General features: G+C 43.5%; 1 protein-coding gene across 1 annotated transcript in view; it reads right to left on the bottom strand.

The window, feature by feature from the left end:
- The window catches only part of TGM6 (transglutaminase 6), a 64,036-nt gene extending 38,629 nt beyond the window's left edge, over nt 1-25,407 (bottom strand). The window contains exons 1-2 of the mRNA XM_006163989.1: nt 25,304-25,407; nt 24,981-25,117 (exon numbers count right to left, since the gene is read on the bottom strand). Coding sequence (XP_006164051.1) covers nt 24,981-25,117; nt 25,304-25,407 — 241 coding nt within the window. The remainder of the gene's footprint in view (nt 1-24,980; nt 25,118-25,303) is intronic.
- Between the last annotated feature and the right edge of the window lie 1,162 nt (nt 25,408-26,569).

Below are 26,569 nucleotides of genomic sequence, written 5' to 3'. Positions count from 1 at the left end.
ACAGGAAGTGAGAGGGGCAAGGTCTATGAGACAGGAAAAGAAGGGGTAAGGAGAGGGCACACCCACAAGTGATGTGACCGCTTTTTGGGATCACCCAAACATTCAGGAAAGTGTGTAGAAACCCCAATGTGTTTGATGTGGCGGGGTTTCTTATGGAAAGTGGCAAAGAAATTGAGTTCTGCTTGCTAGTTTGATGCATAGCAAACATCCTTAATGGGCTATTTGCAGGCTCAAGTTGCCTTTTAATTACTAACATCTGGCACCAGCCCAGGGAAGGACCTACCCTAATGCCCTGCACCCTGCTGCCCAGTAGCTGAAGGGCAGACCTCAGGCCCTCCTGAAGCTGCTTTTCTGCCAAAGCAGGGTCAGGCTCCTCCCCACTAATGACAGTCTTCTTATTCAAGGCCCTTTTATCTTTCATCTGGGGTTTGCCTAGACAAGGGCTCTTAGAAGACAGGGCACTCACAATTCCTCCCCTCTCCCTAACTCTCAACAATCTGATGCCACTTACCTTCTTTGGGCCTTAGTGCCCTCATCTGCAAAATAAAGGATTGATTGAGCTAAATTCTCCTGGTCCTAACATTCTTTTTTTCTTTTTAAAAAATTATTTATTCACGTTTTAAATTTATTCATTCATTTATTTTAATTTGACCAGAGAGAGACACAGAGAGAGAGAGAAAGAGAGAGAGAGTCCCAGGTCCGGGATTCAAACTATAGTCAGCCATGTGGGAGTGTCCAGCGCCTTAAACACCATACCACCTGCTGGCCCCTTTAACATTCTTTGATCTTGGGACCAGCAGTTGGCGTAATGGCTATGTCGCTGGATTCCCATGTAGTCAACCGTGGGTCAAGTCCCAGATTCGCTTAAACTCATGTCGGGCGCGTGTGCGTGCGTGCCCAAGATCCTAAGAGGAGAATAGAGGAGAAGGGATTGTGGCATGTCCATCCCCTCTGAGGGGTGATTTCTTGCTTTCTGTCTCTCTGTCTCTCTCTGTCTTTCTGGTGAGTGCATGCACCCTATAGCAAAAAAAATACCTCTCAAAACAAAACAAAACAAAACAAAAAAACCCAAAACCCAAAACCAAAAACAAAAAACAAAAAACCAACAAACATTCTTTGATCTTGTGTGATCAGACTAGAGATGGCAGACAGGAACCAAAATTTGGGGGCAATTCAGCTCCTCAGTGTAAATACCTGAGCCAATGTCCACCATACAGCAGGTGTTTCACACATTAAAATCTATGCCTGTGGAATAATCAGATGCTTTTAAAGCAGCTTAATTATTCTTCTGCCTATAAAGGTAACATGTACACAGACATGGAGAAACCCCAAGTGATCCAGAGAGGGAAGAGCGCACACGCGCATCTGGCCCCCAGCGCTAAGTTTATAAATGTACATAAATCAAGTTGTACGTAGAAGCTGCTCCGTAATCTGTCCTTTTTGCTTAATTACCGTGTGTGTTCCCTTTTTAAATCACAGAATATAGATATGCATTGTCATTGTTAGTGTCATCTCTTGTATGAATTTACATAATTGTGACTCCCTTCACAATCTGGATAATTAAAACAATAGTGAACTAGAATTCAGACAAACTCAACAAAGTTCTTATTTTCCCCACTGTGATCAGTTTGATTATTCTTTCATTTTAAAATTCTAACCCTCCCCAAATTGATGGGGATTGAGGTTGTTTCTAGTTTCCTTGCCTTAATAGAGAAATGGGCTTTTTTTTGCATATATTTTTGTGTACTTCTCTGACTGAACAGTTTCTGAAAGTGGAATTGTTGAGGTGAACCTATTCTTCCAGGGAATCATTTCACATGTAGGAATTTATCTGATGGATGGATCCACACATGTGTTCAAAGACATATACAAGGATAATTATTGCAATATTAGTTATAGTAGAAAAAAAGTGAAAACACGCATGTCTCCATCAATGGGTTAAAGTATAATAAACCCTTGAAATGCATGTAACCCTTCAAAAGGAGTTGATGTCCAAAATGAATAAACAGAAATTTCATCGTTGATATTTTTCTCCCTGACTTTAAAGGTAGTACAGATCTATGTAGAAAAGTCAGCAATACAGAGCTGGCCCCATAGCTTAGTGTTAAGGAAAGCTGGATCCCATATGACCAGCCATGGTTTGAGTCCTGGCCCTGGAGGCTTGGAAAAACACATCAGGCGTGTGTGTACATGTGCCCCAAATCCCACTATTACTCAGGCTGGTTCTTCTGACAGAAAGCCTTCTTTGTTCCTGTTTTATAAACGGAATCCTGGCTCCTCTCTCCTCCAGGAAGCCTAGCCCGGCTACTCCAGTCACCAGGGAGCTCGCCTGCTTAATGGTCCTGAGCATGTCCATCCACTCATCTGTCTGTCTCTCTGTTCCCGCACCTCACACAGCAATGGACTATTTCCTTTCCTCCTTGGTCTCATTGGCTGAAGACATTGGTGCCCTCCCACCTGCTCCCCAGCACTAAGCCCTAGAGCCAATGGAGAGGTCATGCTAAAGCACCTTGCCCTTTTTTGGGAACTGGGGGTGCAGTGTAGAGAAAGAGAAGCCTCTTGGTGGGCAGTGGAGGACAGACAAGGGCTTTCTCCAAGAAGCCAAGTAGCAGAGACATGGCCTGCACCTTCCCTTTGAGGAATGGTGGGTTATTTGCATACTAAAAACACCAACAAAATATGGGCATTAAATCAATTTCTAAAAAGAATTTTAAAATTAAAGAATAATCAAGCTGATCACGATGGGAAAAATAAAAATGTTGTTGAGTTTGTCTAATTTCTAGTTCACTATTGTTTTAATTATCCAGATTGTGGAAGGAGTCACAATATTTTTGGGACTCAGGATATCTATCTAGTTCTGCCTTGGGGTGAGCTGTGAATCTATGGTGTGTGAGGACCAGCAGTCCAGCATCACCTGGGGACTGGGTGGGAGCGCAGACTCTTGGGCCGTACCCCAGACCCTCTGAACCAGAATCCTCATTTTAACACCTCCTCAGTGATTCATATGCACATGCAAGTTCAAGAAACTCTTCCTAGAGCAATAGTCCTCCAAGGGAGATGCAGGGTCCCCATGATTTTCAGGGAATTTTTGTAATACTACTAAGGCGCTTGGTTGTTGCCATTTTTCTCATTCTTTCAGGAGTGTACAAGGGGATTTTCTAGAGACTACCTGATATACAAAACTGAAAAAATTAAATGCAAAGGCAACTATAAGAACCCACTGTTCACTATTGAGACATTTAGTTTCAGAGACTTACACACACACACACACACACACACATAAGCACACACACATATTCACAGAGACAAAGCCACCCTTACTATCATTTTTTTTTGTCTTGGAAGATACAGATATTCCTCATACGTTATTTGTGTTAAGATGTAATTGTCTAATTAGTTTTTAAATAAGTGAATATTTTGTAAGTTTTTCAGTGTTAATTTTCAAATCAGTAAATATTCGTAGATATGGATACAGTCGATGTAAGCAAGTAGTCTGAAGTTCTCGGTAAGTTTTAAGAGCATAAAGGGCTCCCGAGACCAAGATACCTGAGAACTGCTGTTCTAGACCCTGCTTACCCTTGGAGATTCCAGTTCTGCTTGTTAAGAGAAACCGCAGACTGACTCAAATCACAGGGGAGCGAGCCTGAGGCTGTGGCTTCAAGATAAGGCCCTGGGCTGGAAAACTCCAGGGCAGCTGTGCTCTATAGAGGGCACCCCAGGCCTCTCTGGTGCTGGGAATTCCCATTCCCAGAGTCTTCTGGCTCCAACAATTACAGGCCCAGGGGCAAACCCAAAGTCTGCACAGCCAGCTGGACATCGGACCCCCTGTGTGCTCCAGTGGGGAATCACCTTCATCACGTTGAGAATTCACCCTCACAAGACAATGAGTCAGAGGGACCTGGCAGAGCGGGACCCAGACGGTCTCTCCCTCTCCTTGGGCCTGTGTTAACCCAGCTATAAAACAGAAGATGATACTGCTCCCTCTCACCCCAGGCAAAGTCATTGGGCCACTAATAAAAGACCACAAAGCTCTAAATCATCTCTGCATCACCAAAGAGCAATGATTGCCATTGGTGACACAGGCTGCCTTGGCAGGGAGGGGCTCACCCAACCAGAAGGCAAGACGCCCTCATATCATTGCCAGAAGACCTTGTTCTTGCCCATGGTGTGTGGGCCAGAAGCTGTGAGGCAAGCCAGGAGGTTAGAGGTTAGAGGTGCCTGGTCCCTGCCCCCCGCCCCAGGTATTCCCATTCATGCATCTGCTGATGTATCAACATCGGGGTTAGGGGATATGAAGCTACAAAGAACTTACTATACTATTGCTGAGGTGACTAGGAGTTGCCTAACTTATGACCTCCTTATTCATTTATTCATCTATTCTTTACCTCTTCACTCTTCCAAAACTCATTCAACAAACACTTCGTTCCTCCTAGAAAGTGAATCACCATGGCGCCTACAGAGATGACAGGGGTTGGACACTATCAATGTCTAGATCTCACACACACACACATAAGTTTTTTTGAGAGGTTTTTGCTATAGGGCGCATGCGCTCGCCCGACAGACAGAGAGAGACATAGAGACAGAAAGCGAGAAATCACCCCCCAGGGGGGATGGTCATGCCACAATCCCTTCTCCTCTATTCTCCTCTCGGGATCTTGGGCACGCACAGGCGCTTGGCGTGAGTTTTAAGCCACCGGGTCCGGGACGCGAACCGCGGTCGACTATGTGGGAGTCCAGCGACATAGCCATTATGCTAATTGCTGGTTCCCCTGACCCGATTCTAGATTGTCTCCTTGGTTCATATCGGCTTACTCATTTTGTATTGGAGACAATGTTTTCAGAGTATTTTTGGCTGAATATCCTGTAAATGATGTTGCTCCAAGATTTTTCACCCACTGAAGCCAAGAGTTTCATAGGACTGATAGCAATGGGTTATCATTCAGTGCTGACTGCTCCAGTTTCTTGGTTTCTGTTTTGTTTTGTTTAATCTCTCCTAAGACAATGTTGTGCTTAAAGTGAGGCTGTGTCAATAAAGAGTTTAGTCAACTCTTGGGGCCAGACAACAGTGCCCTGGTAAAACTCATGCTCTGTGAGGCTGACCCACAGGCGAAGGCTGCTGGTTTGCACTGAGACCTCCCTGGTACACCAGACATGTGTGTGCTCATGCTCTGGCTGGCTAAGGGTGGGGAGGGTCACGGCATTGGAATAGGTCACCCTATTGGGGATGTTGCACCTCCTTTTCTCTGTCTCTCTAACTCATGGAATAAACAGACTAAAAAAAAAAAAAGAGTTTAGTAAACTCTTCTAACTTCCATTAACAACCAGGAGCCAGGCCTAGTGGACATGACCATTAGGACCATAAGGCATGGCCAAAGATCTCCGGGTGTGCTATTTAAGGGAAATCCTTTCCAGCAAGCAAGCGAGGGATGCTCAGTTCTGCTGACTGTGGGAAGGGGAAGGGAGACCAAGGGAGGAGAAGAAGGTAGATTTTCCTCTATCTGACCTATAACGCTTCAGTGAAAAACCAAAATTAAAAGAGCTTTTGCCAAATAACGTTCATTAGGAAAATGTCAGAAAGTTGTTGCCTTTGGGGATGGCAGGAAGACAGAGATTGGGAAGCGGTACAAAGGAAGTTGCTAGAGTGATAGTTTGTTCTATATCTTGATTGGGGTGTTGGTTACATAGGCATTTGCTAAAATTCAGCAAATGTACACTTAGATTTGTATATTTCATTGTGAATTTAGCATCAAAGGAAAAAATAGCTGTAAACAAATTCTGAATTCTAGTTAACGAAAGGCATGCTAAGTAGCTAGAGAGAAGTATACTGATGTCAGTAATTTACTTTGCAATGCACCAAAAAATAAGATGGTTGAAAGGATGGATGAGTGGATGGATGATGCGTGAATGGATGATAAAATAAGTATAATAAAACATTAATGGGAGGATCTTTTATTATTACTTTTAAAAATTATTTATTTATGGAACCAGCAGGTGGAATGGTGATTAGGGTGCTAGACTCCCACATGTCTCACCGTGGTTCAAGTCCCAGACCTGATGGCTTGCTTTCTTATTTTCTCTTTCTCTCTCTGGTCAAATTGATAATAATAATAATAACAAATAATATTAATTTAATTTTATTTGTTATTTTAAAATTTGCTATAGGGCACATGTGCTCATCAGAGAGAGACAGAGAGAAAGAGGAAAAGTGAGAAAGCAAGCCACCAGGCCTGGGACTCAAACTGCAGTCAGCCATGTGGGAGTCCAACACCTTAACCACCACAGCACCTGCTGGCCCAATGGTAGGATCTTAGGTTGTGGATAAACAGTTTTTATGGTTAAATTCTTTTAACTTTTCCCTATGTCTGGAATTTTTCATAATACAGTGAAAAAGGAAGCCAGACTGTGATGCAACAATAATGCAACCTGATTCATATGGGAGGTCCCAGGTTTGCATCCTGAATCTTCTTCGTAGATGCTGGAAGCACACACGTATGCTTGTGATCTGGGCTGGCTGAGGCTTGGGATAGATCATGGAGTGGGGATCGATGGCGTTGCTTCTCTCTCTTGCTCTCAGAAGTAATAAGTGGATAAGCTAAAGAGAGAGAGAGAGAGAGAGGAGGGCCGGCAGGTGGCATGATTAAGGGCACTGCACTCCCACATGGCTGACCGTGGTTCAAGTCCTGGACCTGGAGGCTTGCTCTCTCACTCTCCTTTTCTCTCTCTCTCTCTGTCCATCTCTGGTCAAATTAAAATAAATAAATAAAGTTAAATAAAAGTATTATTTTAAAAAGAGAGAGAGGGAAGAAAAAAAGGATTTTTGCTTCATTTGCTTCATTAGCTAACTGCCCAATCCCGTGTGAATACCTTTGCTGTTTTGCAAATTTCCAGCCTCAAGGGTCCCATCATCCAAAGGTAGAACACAGAACTGAAAGCCCAGCCTCCCTGGCAGTTAGGATGCCCGCTGGCAACCTGCACTCATCAAACCAGACCCAGGCAAGCAAGACTCTGTCTCAGAAGCGTGGAGTCTGATGACACCTACTCCTCGCACAACCTGTGTTCCCTGGCATGGGTGGTGGCGGAGAGCAGCTTCTGTGGAGATTATGGCTTCCCAGGAGTTGCAGGACGAGTTCCTGCCCCACAAGTGGAGCTGGCAGAGAAGGGGCAGGAGCATCATTAGCAACTGCTGTTTCCTCTTCAGACCAGTTCCAAGGTTCTGGCTGTTATTCCCGGAAGCGGAGTACTCCCAGTGACTCTATGTGGCCTCTTTATCCTTTCAAGAAACTCATTTTTTGCTGCTGAAGATAGCAGTTGCAGAGAAAGGGGGCCTAGAGGTAGGCCTGAAACAAGTATCCTGTCCATAGCAGACAGAGATCCAGAAGTTTCCATATGCCTAAGGGAGGGGAAGTAGAGATGCTGAAAGCGCCTGTTGACCAACAGTGGCCTGGGCTTGGGGCAAAAGCCTTGAAGAGTGAGACTCGCTCAACTGGAGGAAAATGGCAGGGACTCCAGCATGCCAGGAGGTAGGGCCACTGTCTGGAGACCAGGTGGGGTCAAACACACAACTGTCACCATTCGGGACCAGACTATAAATAGAAGACTTGTGGATCTCACATCCCCGCTATAAATATAATAGGTGTTTACCTATCCCATGCCTCTCAGAGGCAACCTTAGAGAACAGGGAGAGGAGAAGTAAGCCGAAGGACTGAATATTCATGAGAAGGGGCTGGAACATTATTCTAGGACCGTCTGGACTGGGAGAGTCTAAGTTACAATTGGCCCAAGTTTAAGATGTTTCTCCTGGATCCACAGGACCAGGGCTCAGAAAGATGAGATTAGTGCTAAAACATGTGAATGCCATATTGTCTTTGCTTTTCGAGAAAGCATCGTGCTACCATTTACTGGGTGCTTCCAAGGCGCCACTCTTACTTGCGTCCTCTACTGGGCATTAGTGTCGTGCCCACTTTTCAGAAGAGGAAACTGAGGCTCAGGAAGGATACACGGCCCTCAAAATTGCAAAAGTGATCGTCGGTGGAGTCAAAGTTTGAATCCAAGCAGCCCGAGTTTAGAATCTGTATTCTTAACTGTGGTGTCACATAGTGAATGGACGTTCCAGCCTTACTACAGTTCTTTTAAAGTTCTTTCATTTACTACCCCCTTTTTTATTTCATTGCCAGAGGGCATGTGTACTCACCAGAGAGAGAGAGAAGGAGAGAGAGAGATAAAGCAGCTCCAATGGGGCGTGGTCACGCAGTCCTTTTCCCTCCATTTCTCTGTCTTGTCTGGATTTTTGCTATGCATACACGTGCACCTGGTGTGTTTTTCAAAGCTGCTGGGGCTTGGATTCAAAAGGCAGTTGCCATGTAGGATCTGGTTCGCTATGCACAGGGCTTAACCACTGCACTATGGGGAGGACCCTCCTTCATTTCTTTTTCTTTTTCTTTTTTAAAGGCGGGCTTAACCACTGCACTATGGGGCTGGCCCTCCTTCATTTCTTTTTCTTTTTTTTTTTTTAAAGGATGATTTATTTAATTTTGTTTATTATTATTATTATTATTTATTTATTTATTTTGGAGAGGTTTTTGCTATAGGACGCGTGCACGTGCCAGAGATAGAGAGAGACATCCCCCCCGGGGGGATGGCCACACTGCAATCCCTTCTCCTCCATTCTCCTCCCAGGATCTTGGGCACGCATGCACACACACACCAGGTGTGAATTTTAAGCCACCAGGTCTGGGACTTGAACCGTGGTCGACTACACATGGGAATTCAGCGACATAGCCATTACATTAACTGCTGGTCCTCCTATTATTACTATTTAATATGTTATAAGGCATGTGTGCTCACCAGAGAGAGACAGAGAAAGAGAAAGAGAGAGGGTGGGGAAAGTGAGAAACCAAGTTGCCAGGTCTGGGACTCAAACCACAGTCAGTCATGTGGGAGTCCAGTGCTTAACCACCATGCCACCTGCTGCCCCCACGCCCTCATTTCTTTAAAAACTTTCTAGTGTGACTATGGGCGAGGATAGAAACACACGGGGGTGGTCATGCTCTGGCTTTGCTGGCCCAGCTATCACTTTGTCCAAGATCCTGCAAAGCACCAAGCATATCTTAGTGCCTGTGTTGGGCAAGGCATTGTGGAGGAGTGAGGAGTTGGACACACTCCTGCTACCAGGTGTTGCCTTGTTCAGAATATTTCCATGAACTATTCACTCATTTACTCACTTATCTATAAAATGTCTGTTAATACCTGCCCTTGGCACAAGGATAATGGGAGCGAGGATGTGCAAGGCTAGGAGGAGGAGACAAATGAATAAGACACAGTTCCTAGCTTTAAAGAAATTGAAGATGTATAAGAAAAACAAGCTGGGTCAGTCTGTGGCATGGTGGTTAAGGGGTGGGATCACACATGGCTGAGAGCATAGTTCAAGTCCCAGACCCAGTGGCTTGAGAAACATTCTGGGTGCGTATGCACCCACAATCCCAAAAGGATGAGAAAACAATGGAGAAGGGATTGTGGCATGACCATTCCTCATGAGGGTATTTCTCACTTTTCCTCTGTGTCTGTCTGGTGTGTGCACATGCTCCCTGGCAAATTAAAAAAAATTAAAAAACCACCAAATAATTATGACAACACATGGTAGAAGCTGGTAATTCCTAAGAAATGCATATGCAAAATAGAATATTTCCAGCAAAAGTTTCTGGAAAACAGTATAGAAGTAATTTAATTCTGGCCCAGCCATGGGAATGCAGGTGGTAAAATGCCAACAGCATGATACTGGAGCTACCTAGAAGGCCCGTGTTCCAGTTGAGAGTCAACCTGAACAAGTCAGGTGCACCTGTGAGTACCTGTGCCACTGGGTGGCTGAGAGGCAGGGAGATGGGGAGGCCCAAAGCATAGTGAGGTCCTGTCAAGGGCACCTGCCTTTCTCTTTCTTTTTTACCTCTCTCAATAAATAAACTTAAGGGATCAGCAAATGGCATAATGATTACATTGTTGGACTCCCATGTAGCCAATTGCAGCTTAAGTCCTGGACCCGGAAGCTTAAAACTCATGCCAGGCGTGTGTGCGTGTGTGCCCAAAATCCTGAGAGGATAATGGAGAAGAAAAGATTGCGGTGTGGCCATCCTCCCTGGAGGTGATTTCTTGCTTTTGTCTCTCTGCCTCTCCCGATAGCAAAAATCTCTCTAAAAAAATATTGGGGCCATGGGTGATGTAGGTGATGTAGGGTGGTTAGGGCGCTGGACACTCCTACATGGCTGACCACAGTTCAAATCCTGGACCTGGTGGATTGCTTTTCCTCTCTCTCTGTCTCTCTCTGGTCAAATTAAGATAAATGAATCAATAAGTAAAATTAATTTTTAAAGTTAAAAATCAATCAATAAATTTAAGGGCCTGTCAGGTGGTGTGGTGGTTAAGGCTGGACTCCCACACATGGCCTGCTGAAGTTTGCATCCTGGATCTGGTGGCTTACTTTCTCACTTTCCCTCTCTTTCTCTCTCTCTCTGGTCAAATTTTAAAATAATAATAATGAATAAAAATAAATAATTCTTTAAAAAACTTAAAAATAAAAACTTAATTCTGCTGGGAGAATGATGCTCTTCCTATAACTCAAGTACCTTTTAATTAAATCTCAAATGGAATCAGTTGGAAAAACACTCTTGCAATCTAATTCCCTATATTTTTTGTCCCTAAAGAATTCTCCAGACTCTCAAGGGAGAGGAAAGAGGAAGAAAAAGAAAAAGCAATTAACGGTGGGCGTCTTCCAGTGCTGACTGTGTGCAGGCCAGCACAACCTGATCCTTTGATTGATCACTCCAGAAAGCCGGGTACAAATGTCACCCCACAAAACATGAAAATACTTTATGGAGAGCTTTGCAGAACCAAGGGGTAGAGGAGGCTTCCCGGTACAGATATTGGTGTGAACACCCGCAGTCATTCCCTGAAACCTCACCAAAACAGCAGGAGTTTTTGTGCAAAAATGCATAAATACACAAGGGTGGAGAGCTAGGGAGAAGAGATCAGCAAAATTTTGGAAGCTGGGACACAGAGGGAAGACTGACTAATTCTTGATCAGACCTGAGAGAATGATTCCTAACCTGACCATGGAGAAACCCGAGCAGGGATTAAAGTCAACTCAACATTCATTGGAGAACCCCTAAAAGGCTCTGGAATTTGAGAGAGGAGGTTGGGGTAAAAGGACTAATGGTAATAAAGTAAGAACTGGTCCAAAGTCTGTTTATGAAGTAGTCAATCCCAGGTCCCGTCCCGATTCTGTGAGCTGAATGACTTCCCCTTCCCCCAACAAAAGTCTGCAGCTTGATCCTTTGGCGAGAGTGAAACGGAGAGTCTTTGGGCTGCAGCATGGTGGGCTAAGTTGAGGGCTGAGTTTCCACATTGAAAATGGGCATTAAGAGATGTTTACATGCGCAGTACAGAGACACTGGCCCACCCCTCCTCTGTCTTCTGCCCACAGGTCCAGCCCATGATGTCAGCAGCCAGGAGGACACACCAATCGGGAGTCCGACCAGCTCAAAGGGAAAGACCTAAAGACAATGATGAGTAAGTTTCCTCAACAAACTGCTCCAGGGAGTCACCCTCTGATGCCATTCTCAACCAACAGCACACGCTCAGAATTTCCAATCAGCTGCCTAGTCCCTAGTCTTAAATACAAAGAAATAAAAATTACTGGACATCAGAAGAAAACTTCCGACCTAAGAGAACAATGGAAAAATAAACATTTCAAAACAAGAACCTTGGAGGAAACTGCTTATTTGAGGAGAACATTCAGGAAAATAAACTATTTCTTGATATCTTCAGAGTTGTGAGAAGAAATTGCAACCATAAAATAGATGTGAGACAGATCCACTTGGGAAGATTGCTGGTTTGAGGCCAGAGACCTTCCCATGTGTGCTGGGCACACATATGCCCATGAGCGAAGCTGGCAGAGTCTGGGGGTGGATGGTGGTATCAGAACCCCATCAGGGGTGCTGTCTCTGTTTCTCTGTCTCTCACTCTGGGATTAAGTTACTAAACTTAAAAAAGAAAAAGAATTAAAAAGAGGGACCCACCCAAGTATGTGTATACTCATGCTCACAGTAGCACTATTTACTGAAAGACAAAAACAAACTAAGTGTCCATTAAAGAATGAAATGATAAACAAATTATGTGCTATACATAGAATGGAATATTATCAGCCATAAAAAACAATGAAGTACTGATATATGCTATGACAAGAATAAACCTTGACGACATTATGCTAAGTGAAAGAAGCTAGACAAAAGGTCATATTCCGTGCAATTGCTTTTATATAAAATGTCCAGGGGACCAGCAGATGGCATAATGGCTATGTTGCTGAACTCCCATGTAGTCGACTGCGATTTGAGTCCCAGACCGGGTGGCTTAAACTCACACTGGGTGTATGTGCATGTGTACCCAAGATCTGGAGAGGAGAAAGGAGGAGAAGGGATTGCAGCATGGTCATCCCCCCTGGGGGGTGATTTCTTACTTTCTCTCTCTCTGTCTCTCTCTGTCTTTCTAGTGAGTGCACGTGCCCTATAGCAAAATCCTCTCATAAAAAAATAAATAAAATGTCTAAAATAGGGAAAACCATTAAGACAGCCACATGATGGTTGCCAAGGCCTGGGGTGAGAGGGGATGGGAAGTAACTGCTTAATGGTATGGGGTTCCCATTGAGGGGGATGAAAATGTCTCTGAACCATGTAGAACTAGTGATTCACAACATTATGAATGTACTAAATGCCACTAAAGAGTTTCCTTTAAAGTGGTTACTTTTATATTATGTGACTTTCACCTCAAAAAACCCACAACTATATCACCTAATTATACAGCATCATTTGGGGTTAGTGTACATAGCACTGCCATGACATGATTGAGAAAATCTTCCAAAGGTAGAGTTATAGCCTTATTTCCTTTTCTTTTCTTATTTATCTAGACTATTCCAAAATTAATTCCATTTTCTCCCAAAATGGAGTAATCCATTTCCCATTAAAAAAAAAAAATCCTTAATGGGAGGACCAGCAGATAGTGGAACCGGTGGCTTAAAACTCATGCCAGGTGCGTGTGCGTGCGTGCCCAAGATCCCGAGAGGAGAATGGAGAAGAAGGGATTGCGGCATGGCCATCTCCTCTGGGGAGTGATTTTTTGTTTTCTGTCTCTTTGTGTCTCTCTCTCTGTCTCTGGTAAGTGCACAGGCCCTATAGCAAAAATCTCTCTCTAAAAGAAAAGAAAAAAAAAGAAGAAAATCTTAATGGGGAGATCCACAGATGGCATAATGGTCACATCACTGGATTCCCATGTAGTTGACCGTGGTTAGAGTCTCGGACCTGGCAGCTTAAAAGTCATGCCTGGCTTGTGTGCATGTGTGCCCAAAATCCTGAGAGGAGAACGGAGGAGAAGGGATTGTGGCTTGACCATCCCCACTGAGAGTTGATTTCTTGCTTTCTGTCTCTCATGTGCCCTATAGCAAAAATCTTAAAAAAAAAAAAAACACAAAAAAGTTAAAAAAAAAAAAGGCTTAATGGGGACTGGGCAGTGGTGCAGCAGTAATGCGACACTCTATGAGGCTGGCCTATGTGGGAATGTTCCTGGTTTGTGTCTGGAGACCTCCCTGAACACATGTACGGCACATATACGGTCATGATCCAGGGCTGACTGCAGCTGGGAGTGGATCATGGCATGAAGGTGCTCTTGGGAGTCCCTCTCTCTCTCTCTTTCTCTCTCTCTGCCTCTCTCACTCATGGAAGAAAGAAAGGAACTTGAAGCACAAAAACAAAAAACCTTAACAATGGAGGAACAAATGTATTAGTTTTTTTTTTTTTTGAGAATATTCTGAGCCCTTTTCACTTGAGTTATTGACTAAATATGACAAGTCTATCCTTTTCTTTTCTTTTCTTTTTCTTTGAGAGGTTTTTGCTATAGGGCGTGCACTCACCAGACAGACAGAGACAGAGAGAGAGAAAGCGAGAAATCACCCCCCAGGGGGGATGGGCACGCCGCAATCCCTTCTCCTCCATTCTCCTCTCGGGATCTTGAGCACACATGCACACATGCCCGGCGTGAGTTTAAGCCACTGGGTCCAGGACACGAACCGCAGTCGACTACATGGGAATCCAGAGACATAGCCATTATGCTAACTGCCGGTCCCTTATTGTTATTTTTTTAAAAATGACCAGAGGGAGTCAAAGAAAAAAAAGCTAACTGCTAGGTCTGGGACTTGAACTATTTGTCACCCATGTGGAAGTCCAGTGCCTTACCCATCATGCCATCTGTCAACCCCAAGGAATTCCCTCTTATTCAGGGGATGATCAGCCTTGTGTACTATTTAAACCTTCAACTGATGGAATAAGGCCCATCCACATTATGGAGAACAATCTGCTTTAATCAGTCTTCAATTTAAGCGTTAAATGCATCCCAAAACAACATCAAAGAAACACCCTGCAGATTGAGTTGCTTGTATCTGAGTGTATTTTCAAGATCTTTCAGATAAATCTCCTAATTTTATAGTTAAGGAAATTGAGGCCCATCAAGGAGGCATTTGAGTGGAGTGGAGAAATGCAGAGATTAAAATCAAAGTGTTTAATTGGGAAGCCCAGGAAATGGAGAAGTAAGGAATGGATAATTTACACAGAATTTAATAAGACATTTTAATTTTTAATCATGGAACTTGATTTTTAATAACAAACTGAATGTAGTAACTTAAAAATTGTTTTTGTAGGATGGCAGGAAATGGAACCATTGCCTTCTCTGCAAAAAGTGTGTAAAGCCTTGTAAGTATGGAGACTTAGTGTTCGAGATCCTATGGGAACATTTCAGAGTTTTTCTTCATATAAATAGGATTTTTTTTTTTAAAGAAGATTTTTGCTATAGGGAATGTGCACTTGTCAGAGAGTCAGAGAGCAGAAAATCACCTCCCAGGGGGCTGACCATACCTCATTCCCTTCTCCTCCATTCTCCTCTTGGGATTTTGGGTACGCACATACACACACCCTGTGTGAGTTTTTAAGCCACTGGGTATGCGACTCAAACTGTGGTCAACTACATGGGAGTTCAGTGATGTAAGCATTATGCCATCTGCTAGTCCCAAGGTATCTTTTTAAAATTAATCTTTTAATTCTAAACAATGGTAGAGTCACATGCAGTTGTATGATATAACACAGGGAGATCCCTGGTAGATTTAACCCAGTTTCTCCCAGTGGTAACACCTTGCAGAACTACAACACAATATTGCAACCAGGATATTAACATGGATACAATCCATCAAACGCATTCACATTTCCCCAGCTTTCGCTCTTACTGATGTTCATGTCTTGAGTGTGTGTGTGTGTGTGTGTGTGTGTGTGTATTTGTTTCTATGCAAATACAACATGGATGAGTTTGTGTATCAACACAGCCAGCGTACAAAACAATCCCATCACTCAAAGAATCCATCACTTTCCTCTTTGGTAACCACATCACCCTCTGTCTCATACTCTCTCTGCCCTGTCTCTAATCACTGGCTACCACTAAGCTGTTTTCCATTTCTATGGTTTTTGCCATTTTGAAAATATTATACAAAGGGGCCAGTAGGTGGCGTGGTGGTTAAGGGCACTGGACTTCCACATGGCTGATCATGGTTCAAGTCCTGGACCTGGCAGCTTGCTTTCTCACTTTCCCTCTCTCTCTCTCTCGCTCTGCTCTTCTCTGGTCAAATTAAAATAAATAAATAATGAAGTTTTTTTCTTTTTTTGAGAGGTTTTTGCGATAGGGCGCGTGCACTCACCAGACAGACAGAGAGAGACAGAGAGACAGAAAATGAGAAATGACTCCCCAGGGGAGATGGCCACACTGCAATCCCTTCTCCTCCATTCTCCTCTCGGGATCTTGAGTATGCACGCACACGCGCCCGGCATGAGTTTTAAGCCACTGGGTCTGGGACGCGAACCGCTGTCGACTACATGGGAGTCCAGTGACATGGCTATTACACTAACTGCTGGTCCCAATAATAAAGTTTTTTAAAAAAGAAAATATTCTACAAACAGAAGCATGCCATATTTAATCCTTGGGGACCGATGAAATCTTTTCCCCCTCCTACACAGCATAATTCCTATGAGATTCTTCAATTGTTCCATGTATTAATAGTGTCTTAGGGGTTTTTGTTAGTTGTGTTTTTTGTTTGTTTTCTGTTCTGACAAAATACCAGAGACTGGGTAATATGTGCATATTAAATATGTATTTCTCACGATTCCAGAAATTCGGAAATCTAAGATCAAGGCACCATTAGGAGTGTGTCTGGCGGGAGCCGCCCTCTGCCTCCAGGTTACCACCTTCCAGAGGGGATGATGGCTGTACCCTCACACAGCAGAAGGGTGGGAGGATAAAAGAGCACTCTTTTCAACCAAAAATCCTGTATCTGGCAAAACTGTCCTTCCAAAGGAGGGGAGAAATGAAAGAAAGCCCACATAAACAGAAGCTGAGGGAGCTCATTAGCACTGGGCCTGCCCTGTGAGCGAGGCTCCAGGGAATCCCGCAGGGAGAAATGAGAGAACACTGACAGAAATAACGATTTCAGTGAGGTAACTATACGGCCACTACACACGCCAGTCTGGTTGTAACAGGGGTTTGTAACGCCACCTTTTGTTTTTCACGTGAGTTAGGAGGCTAACCCATTCAATTATCACGATAAATTAGGCTGGCCTTACTGCAATTCCAATTTATAACTCTATATTTTGTTTTCTACATATTTTAAGAGACTAATGCACTAAAAAATATTATTAGCGTGTGCTTTTAAATGGCAAATGTGGAAAGATGTAATTTTGTGACATCAACACCTGAAAGGGTGGAGGTGCAGCTATAGGGAGTGGAGTTTTTTTAATGTTGTTGAAGCTAACATGGTATCAATTCGAATGAGAGTGCTCTAACTAGGATGTTAAATCTAACCACAAAGAAAACAGCGACAGGGTGATTCAGTTTACGAGAGGCACTAGGATAGTCAAGCTCCAGAGACAGAAAGTAGGATGGTGGCAGCCAGGACAGGAGGAGGGCAGAATGAGGCGTTATTGTTTCCTGGGTACAGAGTTTGGGTTTTATAAAATGATGGTGGTGACGGCTGCACAATAACATGAATTACTTACTGCTACTGAGCTGTACATTTAAAAATGGTTAAAATGGTCAATTTTATGCTCTATGTATCACAATCGAAAAAGTCAGGGAATATTTACAAAAACCGTACTGTTGGGGCCGGCAGATGGTGTGGTGATTGAGGTGCTGGATTCGAACATGACTGAATGTGGTTCGAGTCCCGGACCAGGAGGCTTGCTTTCTCACTTTCCCTCTGTCTCTCTTTGTCCCTCTTGTGTAAAAAAAAAAAAATAGTAATAATGATAAATAAAAATTAAAAAAAAATACACAAATATGCAGGGCTGCTTCCAAATGTCCAGAACTTTGATTAAAAAAAATTGTTTGAGGAGAGATAGAAATATTCTGCATCTTCATTTGAGTAGTAGTGACATGAGTGTAAACAATTGTCAAAACTCATTAGACTGGGGCCAGCAGGTGGCATGGTGGTTGACATGCTGGACTCCCACGTGGCTTACTGCAGTTTGAGTCCTGAACCAGGTGGCTTACTTTCCCACATTCTTCCCCACCTCCTGTTACCCCTGTCTCTCTCTGGTAAGCACACACGCCCTATAGCAAATTGAAAAATAATAATAATACTAAATAAAACCAAAAGCTCATCAGCCTGAACACTTAGGACCTACATTCTATAGCACATTAATTATATCTAAAAAAAAAACTACATTAAAAATTAAGTAAAAGGACCAGCAGATGTAATGGTTACGTCGTGCACTGGCCTCCAACGTAGTTGACTGTGGTTTGAGTCCTGGACCTGGTGGCTTAAAACTCACTCTGGGTGCGTGTGTGTGCATGCCTAAAATCCTGAGAGGAGAATGGAGAAGAAGGGATTGTGGCATGGCCATGCCCCCCCACCCCCGGTTGGGGGATGATTTCTTGCTTTCTGTCTCTTTGTCTTGCCAGTGAGCACATGCACCCTATAGCAAAAATCTCTCCAAAAAACATTAAGTAAAAACAAAGTCAGCAGTTAGCGTAATGGCTATGTTGCTGGACTCCCACGTAGTCGACCGTGGTTCGCGTCCCGGACCCGGGGGCTTAGAACTTATGCTGGGCGCGTGTGCGTGCATGCCCAAGATCCTGAGAGGAGAGTGGAGGAGAAGGGATTGTGGCGTGGCCATCCCCCCTAGGGAGTGATTTCTCGCTTCCTGTCTCTCTGTCTCTCTCTGTCTCTCTCTGTCTGTCTGGCGAGCGAACGCGAACTATAGTGAAAACCTCTCAAAAAAAGAAAAGTATAGTGAAAACCTCTCAAAAAAAAAAAAAAAAAAAAGAAAGAAAGGAAAAGAAAAAAAAACAAAGTCAGTTTTCTCAGAAAGGTGACAAGATGGTTGACACTTGACAGAAGTTTGGGATTTGTGTTTGGTTGACCTCAGGTGATCCCAGGTGACCTCTATGAGTGGCTGTGCTTGGGAAGAAGCTGTTGCTGGTGACAATGGTCAGGGTAGTAATAACAATGCCTTGTCAGTGTGTTTACACTTCATTTACACAAAGTTTTCACACAGATCATATATGACTGACCCTTTTCAATCTCCTTGAGGTTGAAAGTCCGACCATTGTGGTGCACACTTCGAAGACTATGTGCTTGACAGGCCTGAACCTTAAGAGAGGCCTGGGTTCAATTTCCGGTCCCAGGCTCAGCTGGGACCCCCAGACAGGAGGATCATGACGTGGCAAGACCCTGTGTGTGTGTTAAAGATTTATTTAACTTTATTATTATTATTATTTGAGAGATTTTGCTATTGGGCATGTGCACTTGCCAGAGAGGAGAGAGAGACAGAAAGTGAGAAATCACTTCCCAGAGGGGATGGCCACACCGCACTCCCTTCTCCATTCTCCTATCAGGATCTTGGGCACACACTCACACATGCCTGGTGTGAGGTTCAAGCTGCCAGGATAGGAACTCAAACCACAGTCAACCATGTGGAAGTCAAGCACCTTAACCATTACTCCACCTGCTGATTCCGTTATTATTATGTTTTAATTTGCTATAGGGCACATCTGCTCACCAGAGAGAGAGAGAGAGAGAGAGAGAGAGAGAGAGAATGCAAGTTGCCAGCTCCAGGACTTGAGCCATGGTCGGGCATGTAGAAGTCCAATGACTTAACCACACCACCTGCTGGCTCCAACCCAGTGTATTTTTGTTTTTAAGGTAAATGTAATTTATTTTCATTTTATAAGTGAGGAAATTGAGGCTTACAAAGGGCTATTTTGAGCAAGGACCAGCCTTTTACATGGGAGTTGTCTTTAAGTACCCCCACCCTGCCCCAAATCTCATCTTTGTGTGTTGGCCCTAGATCCCCACCATGACTACACTGAGGTCTCTCTTTCCAGACTTTAGGAGTTCCTGTAGACGCAGTCTTTGGTGGAGTTGGCGTCTCACCCCGAGTTTTATAGATGGCACTCTTTAGCAGGGGCCAGGCTGCTGCCTATCTTGGGCAACTGCCCTCCAAAACAGCCTAGAGGGACTTGGCAACTGTTGGGCAGTGACTATATAGAACCAATAAACCCTCTTTGCCTCCCTTGAGCAAAGCTCATGGCATGCAGTGTCTAGGGTGCTGGCCAGGCCTGGCAGTTAGTGTCAATTTTCAGTCCTCTGAGCTGGACTCTGGATCATGTGTTGGGGTATTGACCTTCCTCCAACAGTTGTTGAGATGAGGTCAGGGGATACGTCCATCAGGTACAACATGATATGGCTCTTTCGTTCTCTTCTCTTCCTCTCAACTCCTACAGATAAATATATGTAAAATAACTCAAAGATATAAATTTGGGGGCCAGCAGGTGACATGGTGGTTAAGGTCCTGGACTCCCACACGGCTGACTGCGGTTTGAATCTTAGATTTGGCAACTTGCTTTATAATTTTCTTCTCTCTCATTCTCTGGTGAGTGCAGGTGCCCTATAGCACATTTAAAAAATAATAATAATAAAATTAAATAGTTCTTTAAAAAGTATATATAAATTTAAAGTAAAAATTCCTTCATTTCACTACCCCTAAAACCATGCCCCACAGTTAAACTTTATTTTTATTTTTTTGACAGAGAGCACATGCACTTGCCAGAAAGAGATGACAAGGAGACAGAGAGAGAAGGAGGAAGCACATCCCCCTGATATGGTTGCCATCACGGCGCAATCCCTTCTCCGCCATTTCTCCATCCTGTCAGGATGTACGGCATGCATGCACACACAGCCGGCATGGTTTTCAAGTCACAGGAGCCAAGACCTGAACCCTGGTCAGCCGTGTGAGATCTGGCTCACTTAATCCCTAGGTCACAGAGCCAGCTCCCTGGTTAAATTTTAAAACAGTGATTCTTTTTTTGTTTTTGTTTTTTTTTTTTCAGAGAAATTTTTGCCATAGGGCAAATGTGCTTACCAGAGAGACAGAGAGAAAGAGAGAGACAGAAAGCAAGAAATCACCCCCTGGGCCAGGGGTGGGGGGAATAGCCATGCCGTAATCCCTTTTCCTCCCTTTTCCTTTCAGGATCTTGGGCATGCGCAGAAATGCGACTGACCTGAGTTTTAAGTTGCTGGGTCTGGGATTCGCACTACAGTCAACTACGTGGGAGTCCAGCAATGTTACCTACGCCATCTGCTGGTCCCGAAAACAGTGATTCTTAAACTCTTCTGCTCTAAACATTTATCTTGGGAGATCTTATCCATGCCTATGATTTTGAGTTTTATGTACAGTTTGATGTTTTTCCAGTCTCTACCCCCGAGTTCCAGAAACTGACAACCAATGTCTATAGGAAACTCCACCAAGTTAACTACAGGCACCAAAACACATGTCCAAACTCTGAATTTTTTTTTTTTTTTTTAAATCAATCCCCAGGCTGCTCTGTTGGCATCATTTCCCATCATCTAACCTCAGGTGAAAGCATGGATCTTCTGACTGCTCTTACCTCCCAGATCAAATACTTTGTTCTTCTCTTATATAAAGAATTTTAAATATTGGGGACCAGCAGGTGGCGTGGTGGTTAAGGTGCTGGACACTCTCACATGGCCAACCATAGTTCGAGCCCCAGACCTGGTGGATTGCTTTCTTGCTCCCCTCCTCCCCTCTCTGGTCAAATTAAAATAAATGAATGGATAAATAAAATGAAATAAATAATTTTATAAAGGAATTTAAAATATTGTTAGTTTTTGCCACATAACTCAGCAATCCCATTATCCCGTTACTAGGTAACAAAACTAGTGGAAAAGAAGTCCACCATAAAGTATTTGCACCCCAATGTTCATGGCAGCACTATTTACAATAGCCAAAATATGGAATCAACCTAAGTGTCCGTCAACAGGTGAATGGATAAAGAAAATGTGATACGTGTGTGTCTGTGCATGTGTGTATGCACGCACACAAATAATGAAATACTATTCGGTCATTAGAAAAATAAACTCCTGTCATATGATGTTAAATGGGTGAGCTTGAGGACAGCATGTGAAACGCAATAAACTAGGCATAGAAGAGAAATACCACACGTTCTCCTTCACTGCAAAAGAAAAGACCTCATTGCAGTAGTGTAATAGGGGGCCAGCAGGTGGTGTGGTGGTGAAAGTGTTGGATTCCCACATGGCTGACTGAGGTTCAAATCCTGGGCCTGGCGGCTTGCTTTCTCACTTTCCCTCTCTCTCTCTGTCTCTGGTAAGTGTATATACCCTGTAATAAGTTTTAAAAAATAATAATAAATAACATTAAATAGATAATTCTTTTTTTTTTTTTTTAAGAATTAATGTAATGAAGAATGACTACTACAGGTTGGGAAGGGTGGGAGGGATGGAGGGACTTGATTAATGGAAACAATATTGTACATAGGGACTGGTAGATGCTGTAATGATTATGTTGCTGGATTCCCATGTAGTCGACCATGTTTCAAGTCCTGGACCTGGCGGCTTGAAACTCATACCGGGCACGTGTGTGCGCAGACCCAAAATCCCAAGAGAAGAATGGAAGAGAAGGGATTGTGGCATGGCCATACCCCCTGGGGGGTGATTTCTCTCTTTCTATCTCTCCAGCAAGTTCATGTGCCCTATAGCAGAAACCTCTCTTAAACAAACAAACAAACAAACAAAAAAAAACAAAGCAAAAGCAAGGGGCCATAATGTAGTGTGGTGGTTAAGGGCACTGGACTCTCACATTGCTGACCGCGGTTTGAGTCCTGGACCTGGCAGCTTGCTTTCTCACTTTCTCTCTCTCTCTTTCTCTCACTCTGTCCCTCTCTAGTCAAATTAAAATAAACAAACAAACAAACAAACAAATAGAGTTAGATAAAAAATAATACTTTAAAAAATTGCAGGTAGATGAAAGGAACAATTTAGTGTTATTAAGTATAGTGGGGAGGATACAGTTGGCAACAACGTGCTGTGTATCCCAAAATAACTCAACAGGAGGATTTTAGATGTTCCCAACTTGATGACAGGTTTGCTAATTGCTCTGATTTAATCATTACTCATCATATTCTTGTGCTGAAAAAAACGTATTATACCCTTCCATAAATATGTAAAGTTATTATGTATTAATAGAAAACATTTTAAAAAGTAATTAAAAATGCTGTATGAGGGGCTGGCAGGTGATGTGAGGGTTAACAGGGCACTGGACTCCCACATGACTGACCATAGTTTGAGTCCCAGACCTGGAAGCTTGCTTCTCACTTTCCTTCTCTCTCTCTCTCACTCTGCCCTTCTCGGGTCAAATGAAAATAAACAAATAAATAATGAAGTTAAATAAAATAATTCTTAGAAGAATGTTGTATGAAGTCATCTGTGTTGACCTTTTCCTTTTGGCTGCTTTTTTCCTGAGTCCAGAGGGTTCTTTGGAGGAGTGAGTGGGGCAAGGCTATAGTCATGGAGGTTCTGGGGTGAGGAGAGCTGGGCATGGTGGTTGTCATACACATTCCATGGAGGAGCCCCGGCAAGGGGGTGGGAGTCAAGCTGGGGGCAGTCATGAGGGGCATCTTAGTTTGGGTCCCCCTACGATACTCATGGGTGCATATGGTTGATTTAGGAGGTGATTCAAGGAAGTGGAAGTGAAGGAGGTGATTCAAAGAAATGGAAGTGAAGGAGCATTACAGTGAAACAGTGAGGGGGGATGTCTATACAATGTGTGTTAATAGTGGGTTACTGCAGGCAGCTGGAGCTTACTCCCTGGGGACTGGGGAACTGTGTGGAGTGCTCTGGAGAACTGTCCCTCCAGAAGACTGTGAGGCCGATACCAGTCGCCACCGTTCGTGGCTCGCCTCCAGAGAGTTGTCAACACCCTCACATTTCTGGAGTGCACCTGCATAGTGTCATTTAGTGTCTATTTGAGGAAAGCATTTAGCAGCTGGAATCCTTTGACAGCTTCTCTTTACGGTCTTATTCCAGCACTAGTGGAGAGATTCACTCCGGGGTCCCCCTGCCCACAACGTACGCATGAATGTAGGTCCTCAGTTCCCTGGCAGGTGGCTGAAATTCCAGCAGCAACATCTCAGCCACTCGTTCAGTTCACAAAGTATCGGTGCTGAGACTCAGCTGCCCCGAGGGAACCCTCTCTAAGTTGCCATTTGTATTTTCTGTAATTACGGATAAGATGGATTGGCCTCTGCTATTTACCTGTTTCATCTCTGATGTCTCTGTCCCTGTTTCTCAATTACAGACTTTTAATGTGTTAATTTTTTTTTTTTTACTTTATCAGACATTTTATTTTTTTCATTCTAGCATTTGACTTTGATAAGTACAAAAGGTTCACAAATGCAAAAGATTCTATATAGCTTTGTGGTAGTTAAAAATTCATGAAAACAATTTTCAAAGTTGGGTAATGCTCACCTCTCTGTAGCTGAGTGACAGTCTTCTTATGCTGTAAAAATGGCATAAACTATTACACTGTGGTTATGTTAACATTTTTGATGACTCTTTTTCACCTGTTTCCAGAAACCTGTCTTGTGACATTTATACTGGCTGAATCCCTTACCTGTGTTTCCCTATAGCCCAGTTCCTGCCTTTACAGGGATTCACTGATGATACCTTTGTTTTCATAGTCAGCATGTGATGTTCTGTCCAAAGAAAGATTCTGCGACAGCTTCAGAAGCAAGAAAATCTAAATTTAGACTTATAACTATTGTCCTTTCTGATGTTAAAATTTAAAAAATAAAGCAATGCTGGACCAGCAGTTAGCATAATGGCTATGTCGCTGGACTCCCACATAGTTGACCATGGTTCGAATCCCGGACCCGGTGGCTTGAACTCACTCCAGGTGCGGGTGCGTGCGTGTCCAAGATCCCAAGAGGAGAATGGAGGAGAAGGGATTGCGGCGTGGCCATCCCCTCTGGGGGGTGATTTCTTGCTTTTTGTCTCTCTGTCTCTCTCTGTCTGTCTGGCGAGTGCATGCACCCTATAGAAAAAACCTCTCAAAAAAAATTAAATTAAAAAAAACCCCAAAAAACAATGCTGACAAAGACTGTTGATTTTTTATTAGTGTTAATTTCTTTTCTTTCAAGGATTTAATTTTTATCTTTGCATTGCAGATGAATTATATCTGATGATTTTTTTTCCCAAAGTATTAAACAATATTTTGAAAAGATAAATTTTTCCTATCCATAGGATTCTGAGTAAAAATGACATATTGGAACAGGAGAAGCCTATCTTCCTGTTTCTTACCTAAAAATCCTGGTGGGCAGAAGACAACTGAGATCTCTATGGTCTGTTTAACAACTCGAGTTATGGTTCAAATGAAAAACAAAACAAAACCCCAAACTCACTTTAATCATACATAATAAAATAGCATCAGAACACTGTAGATGTGAAGACCAAAGAAACAATGAAAAGCCAAATTAGAAGCTGTCTTACAACTTAGATTTCTTTTTCCTCTGCTTGATAAGAAATAGATTACCATCGCCATCATCTCCCAGGTATCTCTCCTTGTTCTTCCGCTTGCCCTGCTTGCCCTCTTTGGGAAGCTTGTCATCTCTTGGCTTGAGGTCATGTGATGGATGGTGAAACGGCTCGTGAGGCTTCTGGGTTTTAAGGCTGCCAGGGGTTTTGGGTCCCTAGGAAAGTCCTCACCTACTTTGCAATGGCCATCAGTCATCCTGTTCTTCCCACGTTTTCCATCCCTAGCCCCCATTTCTTTGGGGGTTTCTTGATTTTCTTGAGGCCACCTGTTGCTCTTCCATGAGGCATGGCTCTTCTTCATACCACAGTGGGGCTTCTTACCTGCCACTTGCAGGTGAGGGCTCTTGAACTGCCTTGGAAAATTCCCATTTTTCTGGAGTTCTTTTACTTTTCGTGAATGGAGATGTTGGGGACGTCTGGTTCATCATCCGTCTTTCTGAGCATTCGTGTCCACAATGGCCATTCTGTGCATGGTTGTAGCAATACACTAAGGCTGGTTGTCCGGAAGGGGTCTTTGGCTTTTTGGGTGGTCCGGGTTTGGTCTATGAAAGGTCCATCCCATCGACTATTCTTGCTGAAAGCTTTTCATGCACCAGGAAACTCAGTAAATATCAGAAGTTAAAGCATAAGCCTACCACGCCCCGGATTTACTCCTAATGTCTCTTCAAAGTGCAGCCCGATGCGACGATGACAAATGATTTTCTCTTAATGTCATTTTACATAACCCTTTTTTCTGCATGAGTAGTTCAGTGTGAAGTCTGTTAAATAGTTTTTAGTATACCATTTTAATTTCCTTGTAGTTTCTTTCACTATAACTTTTTTTTTTTTTTTTTGAGTGAGAGTGAGATTTTTGCTATAGGGTGCGTGTGCTTGTCAGAGAAACAGAGAGACGGAAAGTGAGAAATCAACACCTGGGGGGACGGCCACGCCACAGTTCCTTCTCCTCCATTCTCCTCTTGGGATCCTGGGCATGCACACATGTGCCCGGCATGAGTTCTAAGCCTCTGAGTCCAGGACTCAAACTGCGATGGACTACGTAGGAGTCCGGCAATGTAACCATTATGGCATCTGAGTCCTATCTTTAACTATAATTTTTAAGAGACAGAGAGAAATAGAAAGTGAGAAATCACCCCCTCCAGCAGGGTGGGGGATGTTGGCCATGCCGCAATCCCCTCTCCTCCACTCCTCTCTCAGAATTTTAGGTACACAGGCACACATTCCTGGCGTGGGTTCCAAGCTGCCAGGTCCAGGACTCAAATCACGCTCGAGTACGCGGGAATCCAGCAATTCAACCACTGTGCCATCTGCTGGTCCCATTTTAAAAGTTACTTTCTTAGTGGTTGTCCTGGGATTATACTTAATATCTTTTCTTTTTAAAACAATAATTATTTATTGTTTATTATGGTATATTTTTAAAAATTTGCTATAGGACACATGTACTCATGAGAGAGAGGGGAGAGAGAGAGAGAGAGAGAGAGAGAGAGCAAGCAAGTCACCCGGTCTGGGACTCAAACCAGTTGGCCTTGTGGGAGCCCAGAGCCTCAAACGCCATGCGACCTGCTGGCTACTATACTTAGCATCTTAAAT

Source organism: Tupaia chinensis, unplaced genomic scaffold, assembly GCF_000334495.1.
Source record: "Tupaia chinensis unplaced genomic scaffold, TupChi_1.0 Scaffold143574_1, whole genome shotgun sequence".
Taxonomy (NCBI): domain Eukaryota; kingdom Metazoa; phylum Chordata; class Mammalia; order Scandentia; family Tupaiidae; genus Tupaia; species Tupaia belangeri.
The sequence above is the reverse complement of the archived record's forward strand: the minus strand, read 5'-3'. Positions and strand labels throughout refer to the sequence as shown.